This window comes from Kryptolebias marmoratus, linkage group LG1 (assembly GCF_001649575.2).
Source record: "Kryptolebias marmoratus isolate JLee-2015 linkage group LG1, ASM164957v2, whole genome shotgun sequence".
NCBI classification, from domain to species: Eukaryota; Metazoa; Chordata; class Actinopteri; order Cyprinodontiformes; family Rivulidae; genus Kryptolebias; species Kryptolebias marmoratus.
Window position 1 is genome coordinate 27,649,102 of NC_051430.1, and position 23,555 is coordinate 27,672,656.

At 38.0% G+C, this 23,555-nt stretch overlaps 1 protein-coding gene across 4 annotated transcripts in view; it reads right to left on the minus strand.

Annotated features, from left to right (window-relative positions):
• The window catches only part of nos1 (nitric oxide synthase 1 (neuronal)), a 40,383-nt gene that overhangs the window by 16,543 nt on the left and 285 nt on the right, over window positions 1-23,555 (minus strand). For 2 of the 4 annotated variants that reach the window (XM_017434720.3, XM_017434716.3), the window contains exons 2-14: window positions 19,277-20,053; window positions 15,752-15,854; window positions 11,835-11,972; window positions 7,588-7,727; window positions 6,445-6,607; window positions 6,182-6,273; window positions 4,202-4,343; window positions 3,965-4,104; window positions 2,899-3,073; window positions 2,155-2,256; window positions 1,523-1,717; window positions 1,283-1,368; window positions 630-774 (exon numbers count right to left, since the gene is read on the minus strand). In XM_017434720.3, the coding sequence (XP_017290209.1) occupies window positions 630-774; window positions 1,283-1,368; window positions 1,523-1,717; window positions 2,155-2,256; window positions 2,899-3,073; window positions 3,965-4,104; window positions 4,202-4,343; window positions 6,182-6,273; window positions 6,445-6,607; window positions 7,588-7,727; window positions 11,835-11,972; window positions 15,752-15,854; window positions 19,277-19,971 (2,316 nt within the window). In that variant the 5' untranslated portion in view covers window positions 19,972-20,053. Of the gene's footprint in view, window positions 1-629; window positions 775-1,282; window positions 1,369-1,522; window positions 1,718-2,154; window positions 2,257-2,898; window positions 3,074-3,964; window positions 4,105-4,201; window positions 4,344-6,181; window positions 6,274-6,444; window positions 6,608-7,587; window positions 7,728-11,834; window positions 11,973-15,751; window positions 15,855-16,712; window positions 16,823-19,276; window positions 20,054-23,555 lie in introns of those variants that run through there. The other 2 variants (XM_017434721.3, XM_025010206.2) reach the window with 2 other exon arrangements.

Sequence of the window (23,555 nt, forward strand, 5' to 3'; positions counted from 1 at the left end):
TGGTGCGTGTCTGCCACGGACCGCACTTGAATGCACACGCGCAAAGACACATGAGCAAAGATGTGAAGAGGAAACAGGCTATGGTCCTATAACAAGAAAGATTTGCCCCAGGCGTTGACATCTGCCCTCCATTTACACACCCACTCCCGGTGACACACACTTGCATGCATGAGTGTCTTATTGTGATTGATCGCACAGAGAAGAGAAGAAAGGAAATTAGGATGCAACCTAGAGGGAAAGCATGAAGTGCATGATTGAGAACATCTTTTTGCCTTTTTTTCCCCCCTTCTTCCTCTTTTTTTGTTAACAGATTTGCACAGCCGGGGGTGCCTCAGGATGTTGTCTTAAACAAGTGCACTGCTCAACGCTTCAATGGTTAAGATCTTGCTTCTGACCTGTGACACTTAACTGCATGAGTGAAAAAAAACTGATATAAAAAAGATCACTTTCTTCAACCCTTTCGTCATCTGTACTCAGCTGCCATCTGCACGACTTCATCAGCCAGGATAGCGAGAGAGGAGAGGTTTTTGAATTTTCCTTTTTCAATTAGATGCTGGTGAAATTATCATTGAAATATAAACTCTTGCTTAACTTTTAGCAACAATGATGCAAGGTAGGAGCAAGCGTACCTTGGCGTCAAAGGCGTGCTTGAAGATTTCACAGAGAGTTTTGGCGTAGTCTTGTGATTTGCCTGTTTCTGTAGCAAACAGTATGGTGGCTTTAACCCTCTTGGCCATGGCTTGGCCCATGAGCTTTGCTGAAAACTTCACAGCCCTGTGGAGGTGATGAGAGAGACACTGTGAATGACATGTAGTAAAAACACAGACCGAGCATCTGAATCATCCCAGAAAAAGTGATTTGAGGGCATAATTTGCAATCCTTTTGTCTCCTGCCACTATCACAAAGCATTTGTCATTGAGCTGCTGTTGCAGGCAGCTACGGATGGATGACAATTCTGATTACCTAGCTTGTAATATCCTTGAGGCGATTATATTAATAGCAGATCATACATGCGCACAAGTGCATGCATATGCAGAAAAAAACAACATTGACAGAACTCTGATTGCTCCCAGAGGGGTTGATTGGATGGATTTCACTGCTGAGTACATTAGCTTACCTCTCATGGGTCTAACTTTTGTCAGGAAAATGATTACTTGTTTAAATTAACATATACACTTAATTTGTTATCTTTGACATTTGTAGATGCATTGTACCCCTGGCTCTATGATCCAGTAAGAAAGATTAAAAGAAAAGAAAATATATTTAATTAAAGCATGCATACTTGGCAAGCTTCTTGAATCCAATGGCTCTTTTCTTTGTTGGTGTCCCGTTGACTCCTTTCCACACATGTGTGTTCCAGGGATCAGGCTTTGGCACATAGGAAAAGCAGAGAAGTGGTGTTTCACTGAAAACCTCTCATACAGAAATTCAATCAGTAGTTCTCAGGGTTTTTTAAAGACAGAATTATTCGAATAAAAAGTGTTTGCTCATAAATGTCCAAGTGACTGCCCATTCCCCTAACCTGGTACTCAAAGGAAGGAGTGAGGTGGTAGTTGAGCATTTCTTGGTGAAAAACTGGTGTGATACTTCCTGACATTGGAGGCACAATCCACACCCAGTCTCCAGGGCATCCTCCTCTCACTCGATACTCGTTTTCCATGTGCTTCATGAAGGACTCTGTGGCTGAGTGATGGTCAACTATGGTCACTTTGCAGGTCTGAAACAGGAAGCTCAAACAATTAAAGAACTGCTTGTTTAAAAAATGAGTATGCATGTTAACAGCAGGTCTGGCGGACAAATCACAAAGATCTAGAAAAAGTGGGTGCTGAAAGTGCTACACTAAAGCAAGTTCTATATGAACATGTTTTTGTAGCATCTTTACATTGAAAAATGTCCAGTTTTATGCTAAATTTATGTCAATATGGTTTTGTAGTACAGTCATCAAAATATCAACATTTCTGTTAGACTATGTTTATGCTATGCAGATATATCCTGGGCATTTTGTTGAGAAGATTGCTTGTAAAAAATATCACAATTATAAAACTTGCTGCAAATTCAATATGACTGTAGCCACTCCTTTTGGCAACCATTGAACCTTAAAACAGTAAAATTTACTGTAAGTCTTGAGTGATTTTAATTGAATGATGAACCCACCTGGAAGCTGTAGAGAACAGCAATGTTAATCTCAACCAGTGCCTGGTCTTTCCAAAGGGAAGATGTCTTCCTGGTGTCCAAGCCCATTTTTTCAGCAACATCCTACAAAAACAAACAAACAAATAAACAACAAAAAAGGGAAAATAGCCATTTTGACATGATTTTTTATTTTATTTTGGTGATTTTTTACCTAAATTAAATTAGTTTGCCTAATGCTGTTTATTAGAGAAAAAAACAAACAACTGGTGCACAAGCATATTCTTTCAGCACTGCAAGCACAGTTTTTATACGTTAGTCATAAGTCAAATCCATCAACCCTGGCACCCATGTGCCTTGAAGTGCACTTCATAGTTGGATCTTTCTGGTTTGGTCGGAATTTTTTGGATGGGAAACCCCCCGTCTCACTTGTCTGAACACTATAATGCTGACCAGACTGACAGTCTGGGCAGCATTTTTTCTGTGCCATCACACAAATGTATTTTTATTGCATGATCTCAAAGGATTTGGAGATTTGAAGTTTTTTACATTGAGATTTATTACATTAAGTATTTATTTCATCACAAAACTTGTAAATCAGCTTCCTCTCCAGCATACACAATTAGAAGGAAAACGGCATTCTGACTGGATCGTTTGGTGACACAACACATGCTCCTCTTGTCCCAAGGCTGCAGACAATCTGTGCCTCCATTGCTTTCCTCTTTCTCTAGATGCATGACAACCATTCTTTTTGGCACAAAACACTACCTCCAGAATGTTGTAGCGTGAGGTGTCACAGAAGTCCCTCACGCCAATCTCTGTGCCCATGTACCAGCCACTGAAGGGGCATCCAGGGAACTCCAGACCGCCAATCTCCAGCAGCATGTTTGAAACTGCTGGGAGACCGTACCACTTCAGCTCTAGATCTTTGAACCACTCAAACCTGAGGAGAGAAGACAAAGACATGGTGGCTAAGGACTGTAGCTATGTCAGGAAATTTAAATCATTATTTTTCCCTCTGAGGTCAGAAAATCATTCATTGCCAATTTAGCAATATGCTCAGCCAATAGCATCTTTAAGAACGTGTTTATTGCCACAAATACACAAATTGTAAGAACACAGAAACTCAATTTTTAGGGCTTTTTAGCAGAGCAAGCTGGGCCCATTGCAACCTTCAGGGGGATTGATAACATTGCTTTCAGTGTGTTATTTGCAGAGCTGGGTTTAATCTTGTGTAATGATGAGACACTATGTGAAGCCAAAGCCCGTGCCAAGCGACTGCTAGCTCTGAAGGCCAGCTGATGCAGGGTATGGAGTAGGAGCTGGCAATTTTAGGGAGGGTCTGGAAGGGAGAGCTGTGTGTCAAGAGATTCTGCAAATCACTCTGAAGCATGTAATAGTGCTGCAATAGCTTGGTGTGCATCTTTATGTGTGTGTTTGTAAATGCTTGTGTAGCAGTAAATTATTTACTGTGATTAAGAAAAAATCTTTCTTTGGCTACTAGATTTTAACAACAGCAAAAAAGTTTTGTTGTGGGAAGAGAAAACAAAAGAATAAAAGCAGGAGGAAGCTTGAAATCTCACTAACAAGCCCCATGGTTACCATAAATGCTGGTACACAAAGAAAAAATATGGCTAGTTGTGTTTTCTGGGAATAATCAGCTCAGTTGGAATGTGACAATAACCAAATCAGATTTCTTGGCATGAAAGTTCCCCATTGTTTAGGAAGTGTTGTAAAAAGATGTGCAAGTGGGTGGATATCTTTTTTTGTGCAGCCTCCTCGGTTCTTATTTTGTTACATTTTGTGCCTTCCAAAAGACGAATGCACAACTCACTTTGGATGTGTAATTGGCACCTCCAGAACAAGGTCTTCAGGGATCTCAAACAGCTCAGGGTCATTGCCGTTGGCTTGCAGGAGAAGTGGAAGGACATCAAATCGACCCTTTGGAGCTTTCCAGCCAAGTTGCATGCAGATCTAGTGGCCAAAAGTGTCACATTGACTTAACACAAATAAAATATAAAGATAATGCAGCTTTACGTCACTGATGTTAAAAATATGGACCCTCATATACCTCTGTGAGCTCCACATTAGCAGGGTCTCCAAGGATACTTCCATCAGGCTGTTTGTAACCTGCATAGCGAATCAGCTGACTGTTCCAAACACGGTAATCATGCTTTCCATCTGTCCTTTGAGGAAATATAGTAATAGCTGACCTGGAATACAAAAAAAAACAAAAAAACAAATGAAGATTTTCAATTCCAGGATCTTTTAAAAAGACAAAAAACATCTTGGGATTTGACTACAGCTCTCAGACCAGCCGGTCTACAATTACAAAACCTGTGGAGTCTCTTTACAAAGAGAGCATTAAAGATTCTAATATTGCCAATTCTAATACGTACTGGGTGTATACCAGATAAGTACCTGGTATGTAGATGGTATTCTGTAAGTACAGAGTAACAAGACAAACTGTAACATTTCTTATAATCCTTTAGCTTTGGTTTTGCTTTTTTGTTGTTGCAAACCCATTGAAATTTACACAGGAGAGTTGTTTTTTATTATCTTGTCCAATATGTTTCTCCCAGTCTTTATAAATAAACCAAAATGAATTATAAAACCTGCCAATCAGCAATTACTAAATTTATAATCAACATCATATAAAACACTAAAAAACAAATTGAGGAATTTAAGGATTTTAAATAAGCTGTTGGTCTCTACAGAGGCTTTTTTTATTTTTGTAACCTTTTACTTCATAAATAAAGATGTAGTCATAAATAAGACAGTGATGGATGAGATTGTGCCAATTAATCTGCCATAATGCATCTTAATTATGCCTCGTGAAAGGAGTGCAGCTTGGCTACCTTTGGTCTGATCTGCATCCCAGTGGTGTTTTAATGCTCCTACTGTGTAAAAGTGTTGTTACTGCTAAGCCGGGTGTAAGTAACTGTGGAGGGTGTGATGCCACGGCTGAGCAGCTGGTCTGAATCTGGGCCAGTTGTGCGCACAGTTGCATCTAAAAGAAACAAGGCTGCCCTCTAATCCCTGGTGATGTGCAGTAGATCATCAACAATAAGACTTTACATACAAACACTTCTATTTCTGGCAACAGTGTATGCGATCAGTGCAGGGTTATCCAATCCCAGATTTTGCCACATTTGTCATAATAATCACATTACTGTAAAGAATTCTATTACATAAGGTCCTACAAGAATAGAGTCTTTGATTCATTTAGGAACAAATAAGAAACATGATTGCTGGTTGGGAAAACTCTTTTGCACTGGTAATACTGACTGAAGCACTTATAGAACAAAACTGAAGGCATTTTGGACAAAAATCAAAACCTATCACTACAGAGACTTAATTATGTTTTTAAAAACAAACAAAATGAAAAACATGGACCATGACCAGCTGATTACAAACCAAACAATTTAATGGAATTTATGATTCATGTGTGAATCATTGCTTCACAGCTATAAATGCCAGTAGCTTATTAAGTCAATTAAAATAAATAAACTTTTATTTAAAAAAAAAGTTAAGAAACCTGATAGGCCATATGTTTTTATAGAACAAACAGAATCACAGCCTCGTTTGTGATCAGTCTCTTTTCAGCATGTGCATTTGAGCTGGCTTCAGAAGGCCGGGCTAAGTGTAGTAATGAGTCAGAATCCATCCATCTCCCATGAAGTAAATGTGAGATGTCACGTGTGATTAGGACTTGGCAAAAAGAGTATGAGTGCAGCACAGGTCTGACAAATGACTGCTTGTTAGCTAGGTCTGCCGCCTCGCCAGCACGGCTATGAGTGGTGGTGAGACACCGACGGATAAATAGGCAGGCAGCAGATAGTGTCAGATAACAGCGTTAAGAGACAGAGAGCACACTGACAGATGGGACAGTGGGTCAAGTCGGGGTAGTCGGAGATGGAGAAAGGGTGATGAGCTACATTGAGTGACAGATGGACAGAGGAAGGATAGGAGAAACACAGGCAGCGTTGAAGCGAAATGGAAAAACTGACAAGTATTGGAAAACAATCTGAATATTCAGGCATGTTTTTACCTAAGGTTGCCTTTGTTGGTGGCATACTTGATGTGGTTGCAGATATAGTTGTACATTCCATGGGCTGTTGTGCAGTCTCTGGCATCAAAAACCTGAGGAAAAAAAAAATCATAGTAAAGTTTTTGTGAAACATTTAAATAAAAAATGAATAATACATACATATAATTTATTACATTTTTTGCAAGCTGATTACCAAAAACAGCATGCAAATTGCTTGGCTCTTCAAAAGAAAATGAAGAATTTTATAAAATATTTGGTTCAACCTGTAGTTTGGACCACTGAATCCTTCCCACACACCGGGCAGCATTCCTCCAGGCGTGCTTGGCTCCATAAATCAGTTCAGTATCTCTCAGTTGATAAGTTCCCGAAGCTTCAATCTCCTTAGTTACCTCCTCCAGCCTGTCCACATGAGCCTTGGATCCATTCCTGTGAGGCAGGACAGGTCCAGGGACACAATGTAACAGCTGACAACTCAAAACAGAACTCCACATATCAACAACTGCCTGAATATGGGGAATTGTCACACTAATATCAAAAACACATCTTGTTGAAAAGGAGAAAATAAACTTGTTGACACATTGAGGCCAGGTGCTCCTACATACAGTATATATATGTGTGTGTTCTGTTCACACAAACAAATCAGCTGTAAAAACTTGACAGGAAATATAAAACGATCTAAACTAAAAATCAACACTAAACTGGCTAATGTTAACCGTTTCATACTGCCATGCTATTGAAGCAATCATGTCAGCTAAAATAATGTCTAAAATCTTTCTCAGTAAACTGAAATTTATATTTAAAAGAGATTTTGGACCTTATTTCCCCAACCTATTGACAGTGATTATATTTCAAGTACACACAATCAGTATCTAAACTATCTAAACCTACACACAATTTCAGTTTTCAAGAATACAAAAGAAACAGTCAGCTATGTGGCATGAAGATAGAAAGGTATTTTGTTTAAATAGAATAAGAACTGACAATATTTATTTAAAAATGCCTAAATTTGAAAAAAGTATATGTGAACCCTAAGTGAAAGATATGTTGTAGATTTACTTCATTATATCTGACACACTCCGCTGACTTCCTAAGGCAGGTAACTTTTACTAATTTGCATTTCAAAATGTTCTGTATGTGCATGTATTGTATTAAAATAGGAACTGAACTGACTGATTAAGTTTGAATCTGGATCGGAATTGGATTTATGATTTGGACTTGTTTTTGTTCCTTGTATCGTGTCCTGAGATGACTTTCGTTGTGAATCAACCGTATATAAATAAACTGAATTTAACTGACTATTAAATTACAGAGCTTAAAATCAAATTAAACTGTAAAGCAAGCAAGCTACATGATTTGTGCAAATTGAACCATTTCCAGTCATGTCAGGTATCACAGGCCAGGCTTACCTTTTTATGGAGGTGTAGTACTGGTCCATGAAGTCTGTGGCCAGCGACAAAAGCTCCTCTTTGCCTCGAACCTCGTCTGGTTTGCAAAGGCTGGGAACCATCACAGAGCCGATGCACACATTTTCACCACAAACTGGCGTCTGAAAATAAAATGAACACCACATAGATATAAATATATTCTGATTATCTTAAAACAAATTATTTTTTAGAGGGTGTCTGTCAGCTTCTTTTGAACAGGACATAAGTTAATACTTTGCTACCATTTTAATTTAAAATGTTAAAGTAGGTGGTAACACTATCAACAAGCCCAAATGCTTTATTTTTAGAATTCAATACAGAATATCAAAATTATACTAATTGAAGTAGTTTTTTATTTGACAAATGCAATCTAATCATACTGTAATTCCCTTTTTTACTTAAATCAAACAAAACATGTTTTTAGTCCAAAACATTTAATGAATCTAAGGGTTATGAGTGTTACACTTTTTTGCACTAATTTGTTCACACCTGGATGGCTTGCGTGTCAATGAATGAGTAAGTCTGAGTCAGATTTGTTTCCTTTTTTTTAAATGGCAATTTGATGACAGAAGGAGGAGGAGAAGTAAATAACAATAAAAACAGATAAATGCAAGGAGAGACTTTCTAAGCTTGACCTTGCATGTTTGGTTTAAAACAGACTGAGGTGGAGTCAGCCGCCAGTTTGATTTGTTTAGAGAGAAAACAAAAAAAAAAACAAAAACAAGAGGGTATAAATAAAACCATAACACAGACAATTGGTGGAAGAGGAAATTTGGAAATGATCCCAGCGATGCTAAAATTGTCTCTTTACACTAAACCACCCATTTACACTGTCCAAACACTTCCGTCTATGACTCGTTCCTACTCTAGAAAAACACAAAAATAAAGAAGATCGGGATAACAACATGGTGTGAGTGAGTCAGAAGTTCAAAATGAAGGAAATGAGAAACTGAGGGGTGATAATAAGCAAGAACAAGACTGATGAAACAGAAAGAGGTGATGGAGTAAAAAGGGGAAAATGGATGAGTGGAGTGTTAAAAATAAAACAAAGGAATAACTCATGCTCCGGCACGTCCGCTCGTCATACTGCTCTGGGCATTCATGCCAGCCAGCTGTCCTTTTGGGAAAAAGATGGATCATCCATGATATGTAATAATAAATCTGAAGATGCTATTACAGACCATTCATCGACATGCAAACAGCAACATGTTCGATAAGTCAAAGCAATTAGGCTGCGGTTCGCTGTTTACAAATGGCTGCAGGGTGTCGAAGGGTGAATGTTTAAAAGCAGTGGGGTTCACCTTGTGCTTGGCATGGCCTACTAACCAGAGGAAGAAAACCCTGGCTGCATGATAAAAGGTGTAGCCAACAAAACATGAATCAGTTGATGAATGAACAGCAAACAGTGCCACAGAAAAAAAAAACTTTTTGGTAGTTTGACCTCCAAGTTTTTGAAAATGATCTTTAGTTGGCCTCCTGTCTGCTTTGACATTTGCAGGTTACTGTATGACCCTACTTAAGAGGTGCAGTGGTAGGTTAGTGCCTGAGAAGGATACACATGAATTGTTGCAAATTCAATTTGGAGTATGTTTGCAAAATTGATGAGAGTAAAAGAAAAAATTATAAAATTACATACAAACTGATTTACTGGGCTTTGTGACAGCAATTCTGAATCAGACTTGCAGCTATCTGCAGCTGAAAAAAGGCCCGTCTTAACCTTTGCACTTGACATGGTTGCAATATTTGCTCTACAGAGAAGCAAAGGTGTTGAGTTTGAAAGGAGGATGTGAAATAAACTCACTGTCTATGGAAACAAATTTAAAATGCCAGAATAAGATTTTATTAAAACACCTCAAAGGACACATGCAATACTCTTTGCACCAAAATGTTTTTGTAATATCTGATGTTTGGTTCTGCTTTCTTTGTTTTATTAAAGATTTAACATCACTCTCCTCTTTCTCCTCGGGTATTCCAAGGCATTCCCAGGCTAAAATAGTTACATAACTCCAGTAAGGGGTGATCTCCCTGTGGGACATGCCTGGAAAACCTCCAGAGGGAAGCAACGTAATCAGATCTGAACTAAGCTGACTCTATCTGAAGAGGAGCAGCAGCTTTACTCCAAGCTCCCCTTGGATGAATGAGCTCCTCACCCAATCTCTGAGGCTGAGCCCAGCCTCTTTACAGAGGAAGCTCATTTTAGCTGCTTATTACCAGAAATCTTGTTTTTTTAAACATTATCCATATCTCATGACCATAGGTGAGGGTTGGAATGTAAATGTACCAGTAAATCAAGACCTTTGACTTTTGGCTTCTTCTTTATCATAACAGACTGGCAAAATGTCCTCATTACTGCAGATGAGGCCCTAATTTGTCGATCCATCACTCATCCCCTCCTGCCATCACTCGTGAACGAGACTCCCAGATACTTGAACTCCTCCGCCTGAGGCAAAGACTCACCCAGAAGGAGCATCCCTCCTTTTTTTTTGGTAAGATTTATGCAGCAGCAAAATTTTCATAGTAGACCACTTCCAGTCAATACCCTCTATTGGTTAAATTGATTAGCATTAGGCACATATTTATTTTTACAGTAAGGTAATAAGATGTTTGACTTAGAAACCTCTCCATTGTAATTTTAGTCCAAATCTCGACTTGAAGAATATTTTAACTGTCCAGCTTTTGATCAAGTCAGCCACATATGTTGCTACAGTAACACATATTAATAAAATTATTAGGTTGCTATTAAATAAAACATGTTGAATAAGTGAATAGAGTAGTGATTGTTGGTCCTGTATTAATGAGCTTCTAAACTTTATAAGGAAATGCAACTCCTGAAGTCCTTTTAGTTTTGAGGTTCTGCTCAAAAAATATGAGGATCTAATCATTAAACCGATTTAAATAAGTTTATTCGGTAGTTTTAATGCAGCTGTAATGTTTATTCTAAGGTGTTTTCCACACACTGCTGCATTTGGACAAAGACTTGGTTAAAAAAATGTATGCATTTGACAAGTGTTGTTGCCCATCCAATTTAGTTTTTTAAGGCTTAGTTGATTGCTTTCTTTGTCTTTTCCTGATGCAGACACATCTGCAGTAATAAAACAATGAAACAATGAATCTGAATATCAGAGATTTTTTTTTTTAATTTATGCAAATTTATGACATAAGTAAACCTTGTATTGTACATCTAATTACACAAACAGACAATCTAGGCATTTTAGACAATGTAATAAAGGCTCAGGAATTTCTGTTTCATTTGTTACTGTTGTTAGAGTAATTGGAGTAATTTTATAAGCTAAAACCAATCAACAACAATAAAAACTTGCATAAAATGGTTGTTAACTAATTGAAATTAATTACTGAAAAAACAATGTCCCTCAAAAACTAATCATCATGAATTTTAATTTAGTGATGACAGAAATAAAAGCCCTTTGTTTTTCCAGTTCATTACAAATGTTGTGTAAAATTGCCCCTTATTCAGCTTTAGTTGGCAGCATTTTGGGGTTGCAAGATTTGTCAGGTTTCCTGAAAAATATGTCATATTCTAGGTTTTAAATAGTTAAATACAAACCCTGAAAATGAAGTCATTGCTTAAGTTTCTTACTGCTTAAGTTTTAATGATGCTACTTGCATCCAAAAGTATTTATATTATTCTGGCTAAATAATCCCATCCAGTCTTCCATTGTTTTTACCCACTTTTTCCTTTCTGGATTGTGAGGGAGCTGGTGTCTCTCTCCAGTGGTTATTTTGAGAAAAGAAGGGGACACCTTGGACTGGTCGCAAGTCCATCACAGGGACACAGAGACAAACAACCATTCACACTCTGACTCACACCTGAGGACAATTTAGAGTTACTAAAAAACCTAACATGAATGTTTTTTGGTCCGTGGGAAGAAACCAGAGTCCCCAGAGAAAGCCCATGCATGCATCCAGAGGAGATGCAAACTCCACACATAAAGGCCCCAAGCAGGCGGCAAACTTGAGACCTTGCTGCTGTGAGGCGACAGCGCTAATCACAGCACCGCTCCTACATAATCCTATCAATTTTAATTAATTAAAATTAAGATAAGGGTAGCGGGACATAAGAAACACATTGCACCTTCATTCCAGTTAAATGATATAAATTATTACATCAAAATCATCTTCAGGCTAGCCACAATGGCTGCTATAGCAACAAAAGTGAACACTACCACAAATGCTTAGTAATTAATTGGGTTGGTTTCTTTATGTCTTACCTTTCCAGAGCCGTGGTGGAGAACATCATTGTAGACGGTGCCAGTCTCCCAGTTCTTAACCTTCATGAAGCGGGGGCATTTGGAGGGACTGCCATTCTGCACTGACTTTATGGGTGAGGTCCTGTCCTGAGCCAGAGACTGGAAAGAGCACACAGACACTTCCGTATGAGTTATTCCATCATGACAGGCTACTCTAACTAGATTAATAAGTTCTGACCCTTGTAACACTTCTGGTGTAAGCTACATAAGTCAATTCTGACAAGGAGTCAAACTGAGAAAAGCTGGATGTGGATGTGATGCAACACACCCACTACTAGGAAATGGATCTGAGTGAAACAACTGGACATTGACAGAAACATTTAGAATAAAAACAACAAGTATCATCTGGAAGTATTTTAGCTTGCTTTCATCTTGGTCTCCAACTTCTCACAGGAAAGCAAAACTCGGTTTGCCATTCTGCTTAAGTTTTTCTCACACAAACTTGGGAAATTGGAAACATAACAGAAACCATTCAGAGTCTCTCCCCACTCCATTTCTGTTTCATTTTTCACTACGGGATAAAAGCAATCAGCTCTAAACAGTAGGTTTGAGGGTAAGCTAACTGTTGCCCCACTGGGGTTCTCAGTAAGTAGCTATTGACTGATCAATGACTGCAATTTAACCCCAAGGCCAAATGTAAATGTTCCTTGAGAAAAGCAGCGAGTGATTGCCAGAGATCAGAGTAATCAATGGCACACTTTGGAAGCTCTTTCATCATCTCCTACAGCATTGTTAATTACACAGTGGAACAGCTTGTGAACAACAGGAACACAATCATCATGCTCGCTGGAGAGAATACCAGCAGTGTTCTCTGGTTGGAATCAGGGGGTTGAACTGAACTTGATTTTACACAGAGAAATAAAGACTCATTTCCCATGTGTTCAGGCTTAAACAGCAGCAAGGCCCACTGTGCAGCTCGTGATTGTCACACAGGTTGTGAACAAGATCATTGTACCATAAAGAGACTTTGACTCAAACAGGCACAAAGAGTCAGATGTCAGGAAATGAGAATTCTTGATATGCATAAAAACAGAAAGCTTTTTCTTTGATGACTGGAGTACAACTTTGGCATATACACAAAAAAAGGCTTTTGTCAATGCTGTATACACATTCTGGAAAATTACTTTTACAGAAGCAACTTCTGAATGTCAATGTACTTTTAAAAATATGTATATTAGCACTCATGCATGTTTTAAATGTCAAAACCAAAGGGTGAATTTTTTTTTCCTCATTAGAACGTTTGACAAATGATGTAATAAATGTCAGTTACGATAAAAAATACATATAAGATCTGGAAGGAAGTTAAAAAATTTAACAAATAAACAAGCTGACTTTTGTTAAATGCCAAAATATTGAAAATGAAATATATCTGTTGGCTCCATTTTTTATTATTTCTTATTTTGTTTTGTTTTGTTGCATTTGGTGATAAAATTGCTGGACAGTTTTTGCTCACTGAAATATTAAAAAAAAAGAAAAAACATCCTCTGCAATGACAGAGTATCGCAATTTGCTTAAGTTTAAATCCTGGACGACCCCCCAGTTGTTATGACTTGGCTCATCGACTTGAAATAATAATAATAATTATAATTAAAAAGACTTAGATTTTCATGCTTTAAAAAGTTATTTATGTGTCGTGTAACAAACTCAAATATAAACTTGACCTGACCTTTGTTAAATGACCTTTTGCAAAGTTTTCTCATCCCTATCAATCAACTTTCAGTCACATTAGAATCTTCTTCATCAAACATTTCTAATGAGTGGATGTCACATTTTAAGGGGCTAGGTATGCATGTTTTTTTTTTTCAAATTACTTAAACATCCATCCATCTTCTATAGCTGCTCTACCTTGCAGGGTCATGGGGAGCAGGTGCTTATCTCCAGCAGTCATTGGATAAAAAGAACCCTGGACAGATTGCCTTTCCATCAGAGGTCCGCACAGACAAAACCTTTCAGGTATGCACTCATATCTTTGGCCAATTTAGAGTCATCTGTTAATCATACATGCACGCTCTTGGTATGTGGAGAACATGTAGACTCCCTGCAGAAAGGCTTGAGCCAGGAATTGAACCAACAACCCTTTGTGATTCAAGGTAACAGTGGTAACAAATTGTGCCACCACATTACCTCATGTACTTAAACCTGTGTGGAGTCTTTTGGCATTTTTACAGAACTGGACAAAGATCATAACAGAAATGTGTTTCAGTTTTAAATTCTTTTAACTTTTTTGTTGGACTAAACAAAATGTGCTCCACTAATTTAGAAGCGTGAAATAAGTCCATTAAATTCATTGCATTAGTTTGTGTAAGCCATTGTACTGACTAGTGCAAATTACAGCAGTGGCCATAAAACAAAATTAAAACAGAAACAGCTATAGGGTGTGTTTGAATGAATCCGTTTATGGTACAAGTTTGTTTAAATGGTCCTTTGTAGTGCCACACTTCACATGCAAACCAAAAGACAGGAAAAAAATGTTTAAATGCAATAAAAGGGCGGCTTTATTCTGCAAGAACTGCATATAATAGAAGCTAATCTGATGAAGATAATTACTGAATGAAACGAAATTACCAAAGTCTTTCCAGCAAATGCAGTTATACAGTAAAAGTTACTCCTCCACCCATCAATTAAAACTTCTGATGGGAAACAGAGATGACTGAGTGGAGGATAAGGGATAGATGAGCAAAAAACAAATAGAAGGTAAATCAACTTGACAGGTTGAGGGGAAAGAGAAGTCATTTGTAAAATATTTATATGGTTCTGAAGACAAGTTTTTAGTGGACAACTGGCTTGACAACTAACACCTTATTCAGTGTTGACATGGAATAAAAAAAAAATGAAGCAAAAGATGACCTGAGGCCCATTTTCTGCTTCAGTGGTATCATCAGATGGAGTGTTACCAGAACCCACTAGCAGGTGAAATTTTACTGAACAGTCTGTCACAGTTCCTTTGCAATATGTCTGTTAAACATCAAATTATACTGGAGCAGAAGCTCAAGTTGGTGAGACTTGGACAAGCCTTTCCTCAGAGTGAAAAAACTCATTTCCAGATCATCAAAATGTCTGAAATTCACATTCTTGTTGAAATTCAGATCACATTTTCTGGAAACGGTTTGCATTTTTGTCTATTTTAGTAGCTTGGTGTACCACCTGACTCCATAAGTGATCAAAGCTGATATCAGTGTCTATCAGCACACCTGCAGAAGAAATCTTTACATGTGTTTATATACAGTTCACATTCACGCAGTTCAAGCTCCAAAAATGTACCTTTTTAACAAGCAGGAAAGTGTCTTCTGGTCTAAGGTTTTACACTCAACAACAATTTTACATAAAAATCATATCTGCTCTAACTGACCCAAATCATGTTGCACTCAAATCTCCCCTTCCTCTTCCATCCCCTCTTTTTTTAAAGATTCTAACAAATATTCTCTCAAAGCATGCACAGCTCGCTCTTCTGTGCAGGTCTGAGGGGCTGGATCAAAACGAGTGGGGCTACATCTGATGGAGAGAATGGGACAAGCAGCTGCATGCATTCATTAAGCCTCCTGGAATTATTTCACCCCATCCGGTCCCATTTATCAGGGCTTCGAGCAACATTGGAAGTGGATGGATAATGTAGAGCATGTGCAGATTACGACGCTCTGCAGACACCAAGACCTGTGACCAAAACCTTCAATGGAAGCCACATTTACCTTCCCGAGTCTGGAAGGATCCAATGCTGATGTGATAGGTTGCTAAGCAAAGAGTCAAAGTGCAAAGCTGCAACATTTGTTAAATTAAGCAGAAAATAATCTTATAGTGTGGATTATTGAACAGGATGGATATGCTATACATGAAAAAAACTTGTATATCATATTTTATGCTCTTAATTTGTAAACTTTTACCTTGTCTGTGTCAGCGTTGTGGTCAGCCACCATTTTGTTGTCCAGCACTTTGTCATTATTTGGCTCCTGCTTGAGGGATGTTTCAGTTCCCACACTGTGGTCTCTGGAAGTCACATACAAGTTCATGTCAGGTGTACATAAAATGTCCTTTTTTGTTGCAATTTAGACAGCAAACTCTCATTCTTCTGTTTTTGTAAAGATACTAAACTGAGTCATTATGTTGTTGGATCAGGAAACCCAGCAAAATGTTTAAAGGATCTGTACACCCACTAAGATGTTTCTGTTCATGATTTAGTGGGTGCATAGTGGTGCTCCAGCAGGAATGATTGCATCTCTTTGGTCTAAACTGTCAAAAACTGTTTTTTAGTCTAATTTAAAACAAGTTCATGTAGTGAATCCAACTAACAAATGAAGATAAAACTAATTTAATGTAAAACAGTGAGATATATCAGTCAGTAATGAGAGCAAATCATTCTGAAATATTGAATAAAACGGAGGGGAGATCCAAGAGCTGTTTCTGTGGAGAACAAACACAAACTCATCTCACAGTTGAAGACTGTATCCATGCAATCGAAAACGCCTACACACATTTCGCCTCCCACTTTCTTTCACACACCCCTCCCCACCTCCATCCCTATGCGCACGTGTCCATGCAAATTGTAAATCCTCACAGGCATCATTTCTCCCTTTTTACACTCCCTGTCACATTGGATCTCTTTTTTTGCCACAATTTGCAAGACCATATTCATGCCGACTGTTAGGAATCACTAGCTTCCTTCTTGGCTGCGTGTTTCAGCATTTATTTGTGTTAAAAAATGGATCATAAAACACATCATTTCATTTAATATTTTTTTAATGACTAGCTTCAGAGAATCAAAACAGTTGGAGAAGCTGAACTGTGTGGGACATGAGAAGGAAATTTGTTGTTTAATCTAAAAAAAAAAATGACTTTAAACATCACCTGTTGGGTGTGTCTCCTGTAGACGCCATCTTGTGCTGCTGTTTGAAAAGTGGGCAGGCCCACAAACATAAACTGGTCTATATATAGGTTCTGAAACTGAAACTAATCAAAAGAAGACTGGAATATAAACAAAAAAAATGTTATACTGAGTGTTCAATTTGAGGTCTTTTATTTAAAAGCATTAGTTAAAAATGTTTCAACAAAGTAAATTTTCTCTGTTTTGTTTTCTTTAAAATAAGCCGATTGGATTGGCCGGTTTTTTAAACAGAAGGCGGGGATTAAAATTAAAGAAGATTGGTCTGCACTGTGAATTTAGATATGACTTTGGTATACTTTGACTTTTTAGGGGATTATAAATTAAAGGACAGGGGTCATATTTGATTAGATGTTAAATATAATTACAATAGCAGACAAGAACCAAAAATATACAAATACTTTATTTGTAAGCCTTGTATGTATTTTAAGTAGTTGAGCCAAAGAAAAATTGCCATGCACCTATTATATTTGGTTGCATTTGATAACAACTGAGTTTTAAATGTCAGACAAGTAAAAACAATATAATAAAATATGAAAAAACAACTAAGACGTCACAGTATTAAATTAATAACCTGAGTAGTGACTCTCACAAATCAAAATCACCAGAAACTCTAATGAGTCCAAATGCCGAAGAGTCCAAATGCTGACTTTGTTGAAACATTTTTTAACTAATGCTTGGTGTGCAGGTCTAAACATTATTAGTCTCAATTTGTGTTCAGAAACTGTAAGACTCTATGTATTGTTGTTTTGCAAAGAACAGAACCCACGTAATTTTAAAGACGCTTCAAAGTTTGAACACTGACCGGTGTAAATCCTAACTAGTTATAATCCTAAACATGTATTTTGTACAGTTTAAACCTGACAAAGACATAAAAGTAGGGGTGTGGAGGGTGCTACAGCACCCCCCAGTGGATGATAGTAGACATGCAAGTCGAAGGTATAAATCAAAACAAGACAATAAAATTGTGCTGCGTTACGTTAGTATTTCATGGAAGATTTTGATATCAGTAAGTGGTTAATTCTGATGTTTATCTATAAAATGGTGAGCAGCTGTGCAGCAAAATCAAAAACACTTTTCAAATTTCTTTATAAATCCCTAAAAGAACATTTCAAGACTTGATGTCAACTACTGTCCATTTGTTGGAGAGGAGAAAGTTAGCACTAGCAGTGTCAGAGGTCCAAACTGCTTTAGAACATATCCAGAACTCTTAGCTTGTTGTTTGGATGTTCACAGACTAACACCTCCCATTTTACTATCATTAATTCTTAAACGTTTTGAAGCCAAATCAACATGGTGTGTCATCATATTGAACATGATATTGTGCAAATTTTAAACTTTTATACTGAAAATTTAATATGTTGTTTTGTCAAAACAATCACTTTTATTTTAGACTTCTACTTTATATGAAAGGACTCCATTTTACTTAGTACTCTATCATTTTTGTTTTTGTAGCTACTAAAAAAATTAACATAGGTTCAAATCATTTTTGGTTCATCTGTCTTGGGAACAACATTGTTATCAATAAAACGCCAAAGCAAATTTGAGTTTCTTTCCCCTATAATGATGATTCTTCTCATGTAATGAACTTCAAAAAAATCTTAGGAGCCATCAGAGCTTGGAGTGGAGGTTGTTTTTTTACTGAACCCAAGGTTTTATGGAATATCACAGGCAAACACACCACAACCTGCATGTTAGTATAACTGTTTGAGCAAGCCTTCCCTGGTTTGTGCTTTGCATGCATCCCTAGAAAGCAATGAATCACTCAAAGCATATTTATGAAAGAGACAAGGATGTGCATGGGTGGGCCAAGAATGAGATATTGATCCAAGCAGACTGTAGCCTCAGTCTGATTTCAATTGGTCGTAGGAGTACAATGGTAGATAACGGAGACGCCAATAACAACAGTACACTGTGCAGACCATTTATAGACCAAACCAAAAATGGAGTATTGGATCTTACTGAGAAGTCTTGTTAAACCTGCTCCCAGATGAATACTTAAACAAGTATTCTACAGTAAGAGCGGAATTTATAAGTCTTTAAAAAAAGAAAAAAAAAGGTTCTTGATAACATTTTTAACGAGCTTTAGAGCATTCAGCGACATGATGAGTGCGGGAAAACTGTTCAACTGTTCTAAGACATTTAACCGAGTCATCACTGCTGTTTTAGTCATTTAAGAACCACAGCTGCCTAATGTTGCAAATAATGTCATTTTAAGTGAGGTTTTCTCGAGGCCATCATGCAGACAGCAATTACTCACACTACTGTACACTGAGTCACAGTAATGACGGCGTGTATGTAATAGTTAATGTAACACAGATGTGTCTGGTTGTTCAGAGACCGCAGGGTGGCAAACTACAGAAGGATTCTTTCAGTAACCAAATTAGGGGCAAGTTTTTCTACAAGCCAATAACTTCTCTCTTGAGGGTCTTGATTTTAATTCTACAGCATTCTAATTCTGCAGCCCTCACTGCTGTGAGGCTCCAGGACGAAGACAGGTAAATTAAAGGATTACTGACGCATGAATTACCTTTCCACTTGAATCTCCGCATCTCTTCTCCCACCATTCTGCTGGCCTTCTCCATTGATCTCTTTCTTGCTGTTCTTGATCAGACGCAGCACTGGTTCAATCTCCTTCAGCAGGTCGTTGTTCTCTTCCAGCCCGTTGCACAGGAGGGCACTGCGGCCCCCATCCTGGCCTCCCCTCTGCAGCAGAGTCTGGGTGATGGATGGAGAGGAGAGGTTCTCAATGGCCCTAAGCTGGGGCTCCTTGTTGACCTGCTGCTGCTGCCCTGGGCTTTGTGCACTCAGAGGGGACCACTGATCGTAGGACTTTGAGAGAGGGAAAGCGGGCCGCGTGACCCTCACCGTGCGCTGACGCCCATCTCGGGTGATGGTGGTCTCCAGGTGGGTGGTGTAGCCCTCGGGCCCACGCAGGATGAGCACAGCGTGACTCTCTGGTGACACGTTCTTCAGGGTCTCCAGTGCTCGTTCATAAGACAGGTCCACCAGGGGCTTGTTGTTGACAGCCAGCACGATGTCGCCCACCTGCACCAGGCCGCACTCTTCTGCTGCTCCACCACGAATCAAGTCTGACACAATGACAGGCGGCTTGGACACCCTCTGCTTCACCAGAAAGCCCAAACCACCAACCTTCCTCTTAAAAAGACGCACTGAGATGATGTTGGGCTGCAGCTGGCACACCGTGGGCTCTGACTCCTGCATCGTGCCTGTGTGTGTGTGTGTGTGTGTGTGTTGTTAGCACTCGTGTGTGTGTGTGTGTGTGTGTTTGTCCCCAGGGATTTTTCTGAAAAGGGAAAACACAAGGGTTATTAGGAAAGAAATTGGTGCTTGTTGATTTAACATCAGTCAAACGGGGCATAAAAGTCATTAAAGCAAGTGAGTTTTCAAGAGGTCATTTTACTGGTCGCTGCATCCTGTTGAGCTGAAGATACAAGAAATATGTTTTTAAACCTATAAACAGTTTTCGCCTCAGTAATCAGCAGGGTTTGTATTACAATGTGTAAATCAGACTAATATTTCAAATGCACATATTTACTACATAATCAAATAGAATTTTATTTTCCTTAACAGGTGCAACACATTTGGTTTGCTGTCCAAGTGACCTACTAACATGTTTTCTGCAACACTGAAAAGTGACAAGCTATTTATTTTTGTCTATTTATGCTTGTATTGTGCCTCATTATCGCCTGCCACTGAAAAGTGTGTGACTGTGTGTGCGTGTGTGTGTGTGGGAGGGGGGGTTGTGTCTGTTAGCAAAATATCTAATGAACCACTGAATGGATTTTAATGAAACTTTTGAAAAATAATCATTGATCATTGAGTATACATTTATTACTGATTTACCTTAACACACAACCCAATTCAAAGTGATTGCAACAGCCAACTAACCTTGTAAATCACAGAAATCACAGAAATTATTCTAATTCAGTCAGTTTACAGATATTGTTCTAAAACTTGGAGTGGAGTTAGTTGAAAGTTACCCCCAACAAGTACTCCAGGTGCTACCTACTATGGAAGAACTTGGCTTAAAACTTTACCATTAACTGTCAATGCTTTGTCTGTTAGCAGAATACTTCAAAAAACACTGGAAAGATTTTAATTAAACTGTCAGAAAATAATCACTTGATGTACATCTATAACTGATTAACTTTTGCATTCAATCCAAATCAAGATGGCCACCGCAGCTAATCGACATTAGCAAACAGAAAAATGGATATACCTCCGTCAATTTTACAGATATTGAGCAAAAATTTGTTGTGGTAGTAGCAGAGAATCATCTTCAACACACACTTGTGATATTTCATGAGATTGTGCGTAACATTCATTTCGAGGTTTGACCAAAACGGCTACAACATGAATTGTCTTAGTCTAAATGTGATATGTGATATGCATTCTTTCAAGGAATGGTAGACCTTTAATTATAAATGAAAACACAATAACCTTTTACTTTTGTCTTTTAGCAACACTTACTGCACATTATTATATAGACAAAAACACAAACTTTCTTCTACAAGCTTTATAGGTTTAAAAAAACAGCCAAATAACATGGGTAACATCACTAGGAGAGCATTCAGATGAGTAATTTGAATATATTTAATGATTTGTGTGCAGTACTGAAGTAATTTAAAGGTTGAACTGCTGGTTTGTGTTTATTTGTGTCATACTCTTCAATCTCAACAAAAAGGCTGAGTTTTGTTTTTTAATTCCTTCTACTTCCACTCAATCCAAGTTTGAATAAATCGCCTGGTTGAAAGAAACACCAGCGTCTGAGGTCAAAGACTTGTTGATTTGATGTTCAAAAAGCTCACAAACAGAGTTTAGAAAAGCTGATTTCAGTTTCATTCACTTAGAGGAAAAGCAAACATGTTTAAGTGTCTGGATGTTTTCTGTTTTTATGCAGCCACGTTGTGTTTGCATAATCACACAAAATGTAGGAGACTAAAGCAGATCCTCCCCCGCTGCTTCTGCTGCTGGTGTCTTTTATTTATCCACTTTCATTGTCTCTTCAAGTGAACCTAACAGCAATAAGTCCCCTGTATCAGACGCTTTGTTTTCTTGAATGTAAAAAGCCACATTAAAGTAAGTCTCTTGTTCTTTAAAGTCCTTGCATTTTGTCGTGTGGGTGGGTGGCGTCGCCAGGAATGCGCAGTGTCAGAGAACAAGAGCTCTGAGCGCATTGGGTGCAGCGGGACAGGGCGGGGGTTCAGCACCAAGGTCAGCGCCGAGCCCAGCCTTCACAGCTGCCTCTGAACGCTGTCTGTCCTCACACGGATGTTTTCTTCATTTCTCAGCTTTCTAAACTGTTCAGAGGGCGAGGCTTGACTCATTACAAGGATTCAAGGAAACAGTTTCACAGTTTTTTTTTTTTCAAGAAAACTTATCCAGAGACCCTTAAAAGTGGCCCTTCAACCAGTTCAGTCAGGTTTTATTTAATACATCCTCTGTTATAAATAAAATCCCAAACTGAGAATCCTGTCCTCAGTTCAGAAGTTCGTGGCGCTCATTCATAAATATCATGCTAACTGTGGCGCAGAAATAACTTCTGGCGATCCTTTAATGCTGTACATTTGCAGCTGCACCCCACTGAGATAAGAAATGACCAGGATGGGATGTGCAAATCGGGAGAAAATGTGTTCTGAATATGGAGATTAAGGTATTTTCCGGGAATGCTGATGTGTTTGGCTTTGGATCTGTTTGGAATTTAAATATTACCTTAAAACGAGCTTTCATGCTTTTTAAAACGTGGCAAACCAGACAGATAATTAAGAAAACTGAGTCACAGAAATAACATAATTACTGTATTCAATTAGATCCTCATTAATTCTACCATAAAGCCATTCAGAAACTGTTTAATGGTTATTTATTGCATTTAAAATCTTGATTCTTTCGTTACAGCTGCCCAAGATTTCATATCTGCCAAAAAACGTAATATATATTTATTAGAAACAAATCATATATTTGTTGAATGTTTAATCGTGTGCAGCAATTGTTCTTCTGTCTGCCGGAGCCACAAGTCTTAAGCTACTTTACAAGTCAGAAGTTTAGAGAGAATCAGTGCCAAATTCTTTTTTTAGCATCTGTATTTTCGTTGTTCATGGAAAACCAGACAAAGTAAGTGTAGGTCATTGATGTATAAATAATGTACAAAACAGGGTGATAAGGGAAGCACATTTTCTCTCATAATTATAGGTTGATTATGTCACGCAAGTAAATCTAACAAACAGGTGAGTGTTTGGGGATTTGGTTGTTATTTAGATGGAGTGACTAATCCAACAGTGCAAAGTTCTACATGTCCATCTTGCACAATAACAAGAACAGATTTTACCACTTAATCATATGCAAAACAAAGCCAAAGCAAAATAAGACGCATATACATCTGAGCGAAACAGTAATATTTTCCGTCTCTATCTATCTATCTATCTATCTATCTATCTATCTATCTATCTATCTATCTATCTATCTATCTATCTATCTATCTATCTATCTATCTATCTATCTATATATATATACCTAAAAAATTAACCTCAAATGTAAGTCCAAAATGTACAAATCTTTAGTTTGATCTCTTCTTGCACGGTCATGTTCTAATAGAGAAAAATGCGCAGGCTGTTCCTCGCAGCCATGGATTCAGTGTTGATTTTCCTCAGCAACAAGTTCTGGTGACACTTTTGCATGGAGAAATAAAAAAACGGCACCAATAAGATCAAGAAAATTACAAATTTCTGTGTTACAAACATCTTTTTTTTCCCCTTAAATAAAGCACCTCTATAATTTACTTTAGCAAT